Genomic DNA, 12274 nt, shown 5'->3' with positions numbered 1-12274 from the left:
CCTGCTGGGACACACCAGGTCACATGTCTCTCTGTATCCAGCTAACAAAGTCATTTCAAAGGCCATTACCTTCATCTCACACCGTACTGTGACCTCTGACCTCTGTGATATGGTGAGAGGGAGAGAGAGAGAGACAGAGAGAGAGAGACAGAGAGAGAGAGACAGAGAGAGAGAGACAGAGAGAGAGATCCAAAGTGGACTCAGGTACATTTTTTCTCCTGTTTGTAGGAGAATCAGAACAACAGAAGCTAAAGAAATTAGCTTTCTTAGCACAGAACACACCGAGCTGCAGAACATTTGCTATCAGCTGCAAGGAAGCCGTGTGATTCAGGAAGAAATAAAGACAAAAAAGTTGATTTCTGGGGTGATGAGCTTGAACTTGCTGTTTCATACCGATGGCAGGATGAAGAATTGAAGCGACGCAGGTCATCTGTCCGTCGTCGTCCGCTTCACGACTCGATCTGCATCGGCTGCGCGCTCATTACTGCTGCAGCGAGCTAACGTGAGTAACTCTATCCAAATTCAAGGAATTTAAAAAATGGGAGAATAGACAGACGTCAGTGTGTGCGTGTGTGTGTGTGTGTGTGTGCGTGTGTGTGTGTGTTATTAGCTGCGACTCTGAGCCTTTTAACTGTGAGCAGCTGAAGGAGACCCACGAACATGCCAAATACGAATAAATACACACACTAAAAGCTGAGCACTCACTTGACCTTAATCACATTATACAATCATGATCCCCTGCACATATTCTCACATACTGCATGTGTGTGTGTGTGTGTGTGTGTGTGTGTGTGCCCTGTTGCTGACCCCGTACAGTAGGATTATGCTGGATGTTAAGCTGGCATTTTCCTGCTATTGGGATAGAGTCATGACTTAACTGTGAACCCGTCACACACACACACTCACACACACATACACAGTTTATGCATGTGCTGTACTCAAACATGCATGTAATATTTATGTATCTGACATGCTTACACACTCTTATTCTAATCTCACACGTACCAACATGCCCTAACACGCTCTCACACTCTGGGTGCTCTAAGCTCTGACCTTGGAAAAGTCTGAGTGTGTGTGAGTGTGTGTGTGTGTGTGTGTGTGTGTGAGAGAGAGAGTGTGTTAAGTTCAGGATTAGGTCCAGGTCATTCACACATGAGCAGCTGAGCGGCTTCAGATTTCCCTTCTTTCGGATCATAAATCAACATTTGGGAAAAAATTTGCTTTTTTTCCAAGAGTGAGATGAAAAGATGGAAAATAATCTTGGAATCAGGATGCGGTTAGCCTAGCTTAGCATACTGACTGGAAGCAGGGGGAAAGAGCTAGCCTGGCTCGGTCCAAAGGGGAAAAAACCAACAAGGGCTGCAACTAATGCTGATTTTTGTTGTTTGATGTTATCAGTCAAAATGCTAATGTCACAATTAATTGGTGGATTTGTTCCATGAAACATCAGCAAATTTAGCAAAATAGCCAACACAGACTGTAACATCCACAAACGTCTTTGGCCAACCAACAGTAAAAACCCAACATTCAGCTTTCTGTCACCAAGACAAACAAACAATGTTTTCTTTTAAGAGGCTGGAAGCAGTGAATTTACTGAAAAAATACTGAAATGATTAATCAACTGGCAACATTTTCTAAACTGATAAATGGAAATAAAGAAAAACCTCTGCAGCTGCCTTATTAAGAGGTGTCTCTTTGGTTTAATTAGCACACAAACAGAAGTGTATAAATGACAGTTTGTGAACCTGAACCTGAACCAGAACCTGTGCTCTCTGACCACTGCAGCCGGAGACGCCGTGCAGAAGAACTGTTGAGGCGATTGTTCAAACCGTCATCTAGTAACTGTACTGATGACCAGACGTGTCAGGATCTGTCTGATCTGACTCAGCAGGTGATTGATAAGTCGATCACACTGCACTGTTGGGTGAGAAGAAGCACTGCAGGTTAAACACCAGGCTGGAGCTAGTTTGATATTCATCAGTGTATTTAAATGATTCTGCGTCGACATCAGTTTAAAGTTCATAACGAGCAGGTGGGCTCTCACCTCTGTAACCTGGAGGAAGGTCGACCACAATTCCTCGTTTCACATTTTTTTATAAAACGCGGCGTGTTAATTAATTAAGTGAGCTTTAGAGGTGCTCTGAGGTGTGTGTTTCAACGTTGGACAGAGCCAGAGAGGAGGAAGAATTTCAACAGAGGATTATAATGATGTGAAAAAAGAGAGACACCGTCAGCCAGAACACAGCCAGCCTTCTGATGAGCTGCAGATCTTACCACCAGACCCTCCTCGGCCACAACAGCAGCCAAATAACCGGCCTGAGAGAGCGGGGAGAGGAGCCGTGCGTGTGTGGAGTCGGTGTCGGTGTGTGTGAGCGTGTGTGTGCTGGTGTATGTCGTATTCATGCCAAGCTGCGGGCATGGTTTGCGTGCCTGGGAAGGAAAACAGCTCATAACAAAAGCAGAGCGAGAGGACCAGAATATGAATGGGTGTGTTTGGGAGTTTACAACCCTCGCTTTTTTTTTTTCACCCACCGATTCCAGCGTGCAGGCTGACGGATTGACTGGACGAGGCGCGCGCACACACACACACACACACACACACACGCACACACACTGAGCTGCAGCACTCAGGTGGAGCGGCACCGGTCATATATTCAGACTCCATTTGGAGAACATGGCTTGGAGGGCAGCTCTCCTGAGAGGTCAACGGGCACCCACACACACACACACACACACACCCACACACACACACACACACACACACACACCTCTGTAAAGGGGTTAACATACCGCCAACAGGCACTGTGGTAACCCTTGACCTCCACTAATGCTGTCTGGAGGGGTGGCAGAGGAGGTAATGGGTGAGAAAAATGCTCACACATGAACCTGACCTCCCTGTTTCAGCCTCTCTCTCTCTCTCTCTCTCTCTCTCTCTCCGTTTGCATTCGTCAAACAAAGGGAAGCTCCGTCAGACCGCCATCAGCCCGCCCGGCCACTGAAAGTGCAACATGAGCTGAACACACCTGAACACCTCAGTGCTGGAGCTGGAGCCAGGTGCTGAAAGTGGGATAACACCACACAGACTCCAGATTTATTGTATTTTAAGCCAAACTACAGTACGATTCAGAGACAGTGCATATGAATCTGTACCAAAGGGCTGCAGAGCGCTACAACTGCAGGTCAGTGTGCAGACACAACCTATGCACCCCACATGATCTCAGCTGAGATGTGATTGGATAATTTTCAGATCAATTAAAACATTATTGACACAGCTAATGTATGATGAACAATCAGGTTACTTCTAAATCCCCTTTATGCTGTTTCACTAATATGTGGAAAAAACCGACGGGTCGATTCGATCAAACATTAAGTGGTTTTTAGAATTACTGATCACACATCGTACAAAGGACTCAATTGGTGGAAGACCCGTTAGCTGTAATACATTTATGTGGTTCAAATTCTTTATTTCACCCCAGTCTCCCTGAAGCTTACATACAACCAAGTTGTCAAAGTAAAGACGTTTTGAAGCTGAATTTTCAATTAATAAAAAGCTGTTAATTAGCTGATACGTCACTAAAATGTTCACAGTCTGGAAAACACACACAATCTTTAACTGACCGTAACCTCAAGCCCCTCACCCTCACCTTAACTGCTTTTGTTGCATAAACCACATGAAGGAATCTGGTGTGAATCCTGCACTTTGCACGCCCGCCACCCCCCTGGACCACCTCAGCGACTCTCGTACGGTCACCTCCGCACATAATCCAGGCAGTGACGACATTTGCGACCACAAAACAACTGGGAGGAAACTTCAGCACGACATAAACAGACGCTGCAGGAGACGGGGGTGAAAAGCCTCAGCATGCTTCATGAGCGTGCTCGCCGCAGCGTCTGAAACTCTTTCCACCGACAGAACTCGAAGGACGCGCCCGACAAGTTCTGTAACCTTCCAACGTCAGCAATCCATCAAACGCTCCCACCTTCCGCAGTGACCGACCACATGTGAAAGACGGTTCTCTCTGAACCACTTCTTCACTTCTCATGTCTGCAAACAGGTGCAGCACCATGAAGGACTTCTTCTCCATTTGTACGATTCATGTGGGTCTGCTGTGACAGCGGCCTTTTCATCACGTGTGGTCGTCCTGAATGAATCGTCATTTTATCACCTACAGGTGACGCTTGTTACCTTTTGCTGCTTCACGTTCGGATCAGTCAGACCGCAGTTGGTTGGTTGCGAAGCGGACAGTGTTTCAGTGTGGATCCTGGTGTCTCAGCTGCAGAGAACCTGAAGTCGCTCAACACCTTGGCCAGGCTGTGGATGGCTCCCATAGGTGTTTCCTCACATGGTTCCTCAGTGCCCTGCCATGTCTCAGCACTGTGTGTATGTGTGTGTGTGTTTTGTGAGTGTGTGTGTGAGCGCATGTGTGTATATCTGGAAGTGGGATATTGTCTGTCATATTATGCTTTTATTCTCTCTGTTGTTGTATTCTTTTATCTTGTGAAGCACTTTGTGTTGCATTTTAAATGGATGAAAAGTGCTGTATAAATAAAGTTTGATTGATTGATTGATCTTCCTGGATATGTTCACACTCAAGCTATAATTTTGTCATCCTGATCGTCCATACAGTAATTTTACTGCGTTGGTCTTTTTGTCTGCGAGGGATCCTTTCCTAAGGTTTCTTCCATTTCCCTCCCCCATTAAAAAAGTTTTCTCTTATCTGAATCAAAGGTCTAATAATAGATGCTGTCATATGCTGCACAGAATGTACAGGCCCTGGAGGCAGAGTTGTGATATTGGGCCGTATAAATAAAACTGACTTGACTTGGCTGAATTTATAGCTGACTTCATGGGCAGATAATTCCCGTCCAGACCAAACTCATGACAGAACCACATATAAAGAAGACGCAGATAGAGCTCCTGAGAGAATAAACGAAGGTGGAGGACTGTGTGAGAGTGTTACATCAGCACAATTTCCCACATCGTTCCCCTGATTACAAAGCAACAAGAGGGTTCTGAGGCTTTATTGAGACGCCCCACAGAGAGAGACAGACAGGGAGGGAGTGTTGTGTAAGAGATGTTACAAAAGACACACTTCAAAGACAGCACAAAAAGCTCCCTCTGGTCCTTTTGTTGCTGTGATGTAAGCTTGTCTGCCAACACACACACACACACACACACACACACAGTTTTTCCTCTCCAGAATAATTTCACTGTAGCTTAGCAGCTTGATTTGACACACAACTTTCTAACTGTGCAAAGAGCGCGTATTTATATAACGCACGGCCAACACCAAAGCGACTCCTCCGCAAACCAAGAAAACGATCCAAAATTCAAATATGGATTTACAGACGAGTCCCAACATGGCGAAACAATCAAACGAGAGAAGGAGGAAGCGCAAGCAACAGCGGGACGCCCCGAGGAGAAGCTCTGTGAAATTTTAAATCAACCTGAGCATGCTGAATGTCCTTTTGTTTGCTTCCCATCAGGCCGCATTTTAACATTTGCATTTAAAAGAGATTTTGAATCAGGAAAAATCACAAATCTCCGGTGGCAGCCCATCCCCAACCCCTGATGCATCCATTCAATCTCCCCGGCCTGCAGGACAGAGGTTTATTCCATGAATTATTGATCGTCTTCCAAACATCAGCCTGTCCTTTGGTGTGTCGCCCCCCAAAACTGAAAATTGAACAATGACACCAGAGTCGCACTTATGGTTGAGGCTGAATTGTGGCTCTATGAGGTGTATGTGCTGTCTGCTGTACTGCTCTGCAGCTTTTCACCACCGTTCCCAAACGCTAAAGCTAATGCAAAACCACCTTAAGCTGAAGAATAACAAAGAGTTAGTAGCTGCTGGTCCCAAAACAGCCTCTGACTCCAAACTGTTTCTTTAAAGTCAGTAACATTTCCACAAGGTTGTGTCTCAATTGATGGTTTAGCTTTTTGTGAATGATTGTTGCATTAAGATTTCTGAGCTTGACTAGAAATACATTTTAGGAACAAGGCTTGATGATGATCTGGGTTAATTTCCCCAAATAAGGGAATTGGATGAAACAATCAGATTAACCCGACAAAGCTAGAAATCTGAGTCAAAAAAAGTATCTTGGCCAAACATTAGGCACATAGTGATGGAAATACTGCAGGTTTTAATTACTGGATGAAGGAGTCGGGGAGGCCAAACATGACAAAGTCAGCCAAAAAGACTTAATACAGTAAATATATTTGAGGTAGAGGTAAGATCGGGCCCAAAAAATCCAGCCCGACCCGACCCAGGCCCGCGAGTATTAAAGCCCGACCCAGCCCGAGCCCGACCAAATAATGTGATTTGCAGGCCCGAGCCCGAAGCAAACCCAAAATTTCATATTTTATTTGTGAGGACTCGGGAGGAGGAGGGGTGATTTATGATAACAAATTAAAGCCTGACTTTTGTAACGAAATCTAAGTTAAACAAGACTGAATAAACATTTACATCTTTTATATTTCTGTGTCTGCAGAGGTTACATTAACCGACAATTTTCCATCATTGACGGATTTTTTTAAGAGTTGACGGGAAAAATTTAAGGCCGTCCGTCATTTTGACGGGTTGAAAATTGGGCCATAAACCACAGCAGCAGTACGTCCTTAAGAATTTAGCGCGGCACTTTAAGAGAGAGAGAGGCAGAGAGACAAAGAAGAACAATGACGGATGGATAATAGACAGAGACGCAAGTTTTATCAGCACACGTTTCTGTAGCATTTTCAACAATCAATTTGAAGCTTTTCCACACCTCACTCTTACCAGTGCGTGTTTGCCTTTTCCATTCCCCTGTCTTTAGTTTATCCTTCACTTCTTGCTGCTCTATATCGGGGATCCCAGCAGGTCAGATGCGGACTTGCGGAGGGGAAGAATTTTAAGAGGACGACGTTCACGTGCGCAGAGCATGCTCTGGCTCTGCGGCTCCTGTTTAGCCTTCTCTGTTTTATCCAAATCATTTATTTTATAACAAGTATTCCGTAGTTTAGTATCGTTTTAGTACACATTTTTATATATTTATTTAAAAAAAAAAAAAAGTCAACGAGAGAGAAGCCCGACCCGACCCGAATTTCGGGCCGGGTCGGCCTTGGGCTTAAGATCTTACCTCTAATTTGAGGTACACAGAATTACAGAGGAAAGAGTGTCATCAGCATAAAGGAAACACATCGCTTTTAGCTTTGCTATGATGGTGCCTTGTGGGACACCACAGGAGATGCGAGCTAAGGCTGATGAGAAGTTCCTGGGCTGTGACATTAATAATAACCACTACGACTGCTTAACTGAACTAAACTAAACAACCAAACTGTTAACGAGAACAGTCGACGGAGTTTTCATTAGTCGGTTAGTCTCAGGACAAAAAAACACTCTATTCTGGAGGTCGCCTTGGACCGAGCTCGGCTGCCTCCCAGTGAACATGGACCAGCTGAACATTGTTGTTAACAGGGCGCTCGCTTGCGTGCCCCAACATTTATATATTTAAAAAATGAAATGAATATTATGGTACAATGATTAGTCGACTAATGGCTAGTTAACATGGAAAATCTTCAGCAGCCCCAACAGTTTTAGGGTCATGATCTACTGTGTCAAAGGACAAAAATAAAGTTCCAGCCTGCTTGTCTATCCGCTGTTGGACGTATCTGGTGGTCCAGGTTATGTCCTTGCCAGGCCTGTAAATCAGACAATCTGCTTCCTAGTCCAGCAGCGTACCAGCTTCCCCTCTGAACGAACCGCTGCTCCATATAAAGACAACACGCAGCAGCTAAAATCACTGCTACGACCCATATGTCGACCCTGGCCCTAACACCATGGCCCTCGACAGACCAGTACAACCTCACACACAGACACGTTGACCTACTGACATTTATACACACACATACACACGCTGACCTGCAGACAATGACCTCAGCAGACTGGCTTGGCCCTCGCAATCAGCCTCACACCTGCTGTCTGACCTTTCTTTCGTCCTCACGGAGCTCGATTGATCTCGTCGCAGCATTTTATTCCTGCAGACGTACCGAAGACTTAAAGCTACAGCAGCTCTACGTGTTTGGACCCTGATCTAAAAAACACGACCGCAACGAACATTTTAGACCTCAGCATTAGTTTTCACAATGTGGAATTAAATGGTCAAGTCTCAAGTGTTGTACAACTAGATGTCAGCCAAGGTGGAATAAACAGCGTCAGAGAAAAGCAGCTTGAACCAGCATCACACCAAACCGCTGTGCAGGGTCACAATCTGAGGCACGACCGAAACTGGGTCGCACAATTCTCCCCATGTTTGAGATGTGGAGGAAAAGGAGCTCGGATGCAGGATAAATACAGCTGCTGTAGGAAGTTCACACACAGTTAACACTTCATCTGATGTGGGCAACTAGGAATCCATCACTCCCAACATGCTATTCAAGGGGCAACATGACACTTGTTTACTGCTCCAGAGTCCACGGGGAGATGTGGGAGGAACCAGAGTCAAGCTTTTACGTTTTTGCACAACAGAACAATTACATATATATATATATATATATATATATATATATATATATATATATATATATATATATATATATGCCATACGCCATCTGCCAATGGGCTGTAGGTATTTTCCTCAGTTTATCACACACATGCTGATCCTTGACTCACTTCAGCAGCTGGACCAGGACCAGGAGGCAGCAGCTCCGTAATGTAGGCAATACGGTAACCAAATTTATTAATAACAATAATAACATTTTTAAAAGTTTGCATTTTTTAAGATGCCCAAACGAGAAAGGATTACGATTTTTTCTGTGGAGGGAGTCAGGTGACATCAGCTGACTGCTTTTCGTTCGCCTTCCCAGCTGAGTGCAGCTAAACGCAGCCTCTGTGGACTCACCTCATATCCAGTTACACAGACTTAGTTCACAAAGTTTCTGCTGTGGCCCAAACCATCTCAGTCTAAGAAAGGAGCTTGTTTTTCTCTGCTTTCGGAGAAATGATGCTGAGGTCTGAGATTTTTCACAGCGTGCGCTAACCCCGAGCTGCCGTGCTCACATTCATACCCTCGCTCGCAGCTGCAATGGTCCAGCGAAGCAGGAATGCAAAAAAGAAAAACACGAAACCGCCGTGTTTTGTTACCATAAACTCTGTACATCCAGACTGTAAACTGAACTAACGGAGAGTGAAGTTAGAGCTGTTATTTCATGCTTCATGCCCAATTTACCGCAGCAGCTGGGCAAAAAAGTTTGTGTTGTCCACATATTCCAGAAACCAAACGTGTGTTTTCCACTGCAGTTTGTGGTACAGCGGGGAAGGGAAAGGGAATGTCATGTTTCCAGTGTGAGAAATGTTCGCTGATACACTTGAGAAACAAACTTCAGGCACTTTGAGAGCAGAAAAACGTGACAATGAACTGCGTGTGTGTGTGTGTGCGTGTTGAGAGACAGAGCAGACGAGCTTCGGTGTGATTCATCAGTGTCACAAAAGACACCAAACCAATCAGTATCTTATGGCACAATCATGCCGCCGCGCACATACTGTTACACACCTGCAGGAAAATGTCAGCGTATGCATGCGGTGCATATGGATGAAAAGGGAGGAAGCGTGTGTGCGTGTTTATCATCCTACCTGGTGCAGCCTGCATCTCCATCAGGCCTCCGGTCGTGATTAGAGCCTCCAAGATCCTGACGTGATGCTCCGGGTTCACGTCCGCACTGTTCACAGACACACAGACGGGAGCAGAAGCTGTGTCAGAACACCATTAAACTATGCTCCATTAAAAATTAAAACATTTTATTTCGGATATTTTGCACGGCGGATGTGAGACTGGCTCAAAATGAACTACAGCGGCGTCTTTGTTGTAGTGAAGGAACGGTTTGTGGACAATAATGGAGCCCTGTGGCTCAGAGGAACAGGATCTATCAAGTTTTAGACACACACAGACTTTTCATAGTACTGAATATCAGAGTCAGAGCCATAGTCGCCCTGCTGTAAAGCCCAAACAACAGAATCAGTGTGACCGTCTGAATGCTTGCAGACTGTGTACACACCCAAACTATCGAGGATTTATCAACATTTCCACACTGCTGAAACAAGCTAACACGGGATCTGGCTGAAACACTGAAGCATGGCGTGCTATGATACGCCGCCGCGCTCTTTATCCGCCCGCTGAGCACGTCAGAGGTGCATTGGTCGACCAGGCTGCGCAAACAATCACTGCTTCTGACTCGCTGACTGCATCGCTGAATCCACTACATCTCCAGTGCACGCCACGCCACGAGGAGAAATTCCTCAGTAATTTCTGGAAAAACAGACACAGGCGAGCTTGTGCAGGGTAGAGAGGAACAAAACAATACCATCAGCCCCGCTAATGCCATTCTCTCAGTCTTCAAACATCCAGCTCTTAAACTGCAGGATGTGGATGTTGCTGCTCAGCCAGATATCATGCCTGGGCTTCCTGTTCGCACGGGCAGAGCTTTCACTGCATAAATGCTGAGCTCGATCCAGCGAGAAGATCACGGCAATCTCGCTCGATTGATTAGAGGTTTGTAAGGGAAATGAGCGGTGGCTGATTCGTGGATCGGTGTCCTGCCTTCAGCCAAAAACTTTGTTTAGTTCTTTGGCTGACTGATTCACAAACGGAAATGCCCTCCAAGTCCAAATGCTGCGGGACTTTTGTGAGAGAAGTGTGGAATAATCAGCGGTTTTATGCAACAAATGGAAAAAAGAAAGAAATGGTTGAAACAGCTGTGTGGGAAGCACCTCTCATTTCCATCATTTGTAGTTTTGATTTTTGAACTCATAATTCCTCGAGGACCACGAAACATGAAATGTACCCAAACGACGAGCTGAGACCGCTTTGTGGAAGCTAACGAGGATCCATTCAAGAATTAAGAAAACAAAGAATAAAGCATCTATAGAGTCACGTTAGGGGGGAAAGTCGCTAATAAAGCCAAAGACATAAACCTGTGGGCAGAAAAACTTTGGTTGCAGAGGTTAAAATTATGTTATCTATCTAACTTTCAGTCTGGGTCACTTTTGGATAAATTAAGAAATGATTGGGTGGTGATTTCTTCCTAATTACACTGACTGAGCACTTTGAATTTGCTTAGTCATTGTATATATATATATATATATATATATATATATATAACATATGCACATCTGGACACGTGTTGTGTCTTTTATATCGTGGTGAGTCAAAAAAGTATCCTGGTCAATGTAAAAGTGTTTCTGTGTTTTATGGCTAGCTTAGCTTCACCAGTCAGTTAATTGCTAGGTTGCAGTGCTGTTGCTATGGTTACCTATGTTTTAGCTGAACTGGCAGAGGATTTCAGCACCTTCCAGCCAATCAGACGTGTATCTTCCGTTGCTGCTGAGTTATACCTGTATGAATTAGTTAATGTAGAAGCGAACGAGGGAATGACGGGTGAACGCTGCCCACCTGAGAGGAGAGTGCTTGAAGACGGCCTCGGCAAAGGCCTGTCCCAGCAGGCGGGGACCGGCCTGGCTGTGCTGGCTGACCCGGGCCAGGTGTCTGCTGAGGTGGACCAGGAGCTGGTGGTTGGCCTGAGGGATGCTGGGAGACTCCAGGATCCTCTTCAGCCTCTCCCCGCACTCCTCCACACTCTGACTCTCTACAAGACAGAAACAACACCAGGATGGGTTCTTGAGCCTGTTAAACCAGGTCAATGATTCACTAAATGGCTTTTTTTTTTTGGATGCTACACCAAAACAAACAAAGTTTTATGCTGTGTCATCATGACTTCATTGTAACCACGAGGCCGAGCTCAAACTGTGGCCGTGAAACAAAAGCACCTTTTAATTTCACTGGAAAATTGATGTTTTCCATCCAAATGTTAAGATTTTCTTGCAAACCAAACGTAGAAATTGATTAATTGGTAACCCTGGTCCCACACAGCATTTTGTTCCCCTCTAAGATTTACTGTATGTGATTCTAATAAAGTCTATTATTCATTAATGTAATGAAATGACAGTATATATATACAGCACGTCCCACCTGGATCCAACATTATTTTATATTCAGATCAACAGTTTTGCAGAAGCAAAGGAAACCTTGCATAGTGAGACAAAGTAAGATGAAGTGCGTGCATCCGTGTGTCTTAATGCTTGCTGAACATCTGAGATCTGAGACGCCCTGAACGCAGCATGCATAAACATCTATCACACTGAAAGACATTTCACCATTTCACTCGTGCACATTGAACACAGACCAGACGTTCCCGCTGCGCTGCCCAGTGAGTCGCACCTCCATCAATATCCATCCGAGCACA

General features: G+C 45.0%; 1 protein-coding gene across 1 annotated transcript in view; it reads right to left on the bottom strand.

The window, feature by feature from the left end:
- pik3r3b (phosphoinositide-3-kinase, regulatory subunit 3b (gamma)) overlaps positions 1–12274 on the bottom strand; it is a 180132-nt gene that overhangs the window by 78925 nt on the left and 88933 nt on the right. The window contains exons 7-8 of the mRNA XM_041934597.1: positions 11425–11617; positions 9609–9694 (exon numbers count right to left, since the gene is read on the bottom strand). Of these exons, the coding sequence (XP_041790531.1) occupies positions 9609–9694; positions 11425–11617 (279 nt within the window). The remainder of the gene's footprint in view (positions 1–9608; positions 9695–11424; positions 11618–12274) is intronic.

The sequence above is a fragment of the Chelmon rostratus genome, chromosome 4 (assembly GCF_017976325.1).
Source record: "Chelmon rostratus isolate fCheRos1 chromosome 4, fCheRos1.pri, whole genome shotgun sequence".
NCBI classification, from domain to species: domain Eukaryota; kingdom Metazoa; phylum Chordata; class Actinopteri; order Chaetodontiformes; family Chaetodontidae; genus Chelmon; species Chelmon rostratus.
The sequence above is the reverse complement of the archived record's forward strand: the minus strand, read 5'-3'. Positions and strand labels throughout refer to the sequence as shown.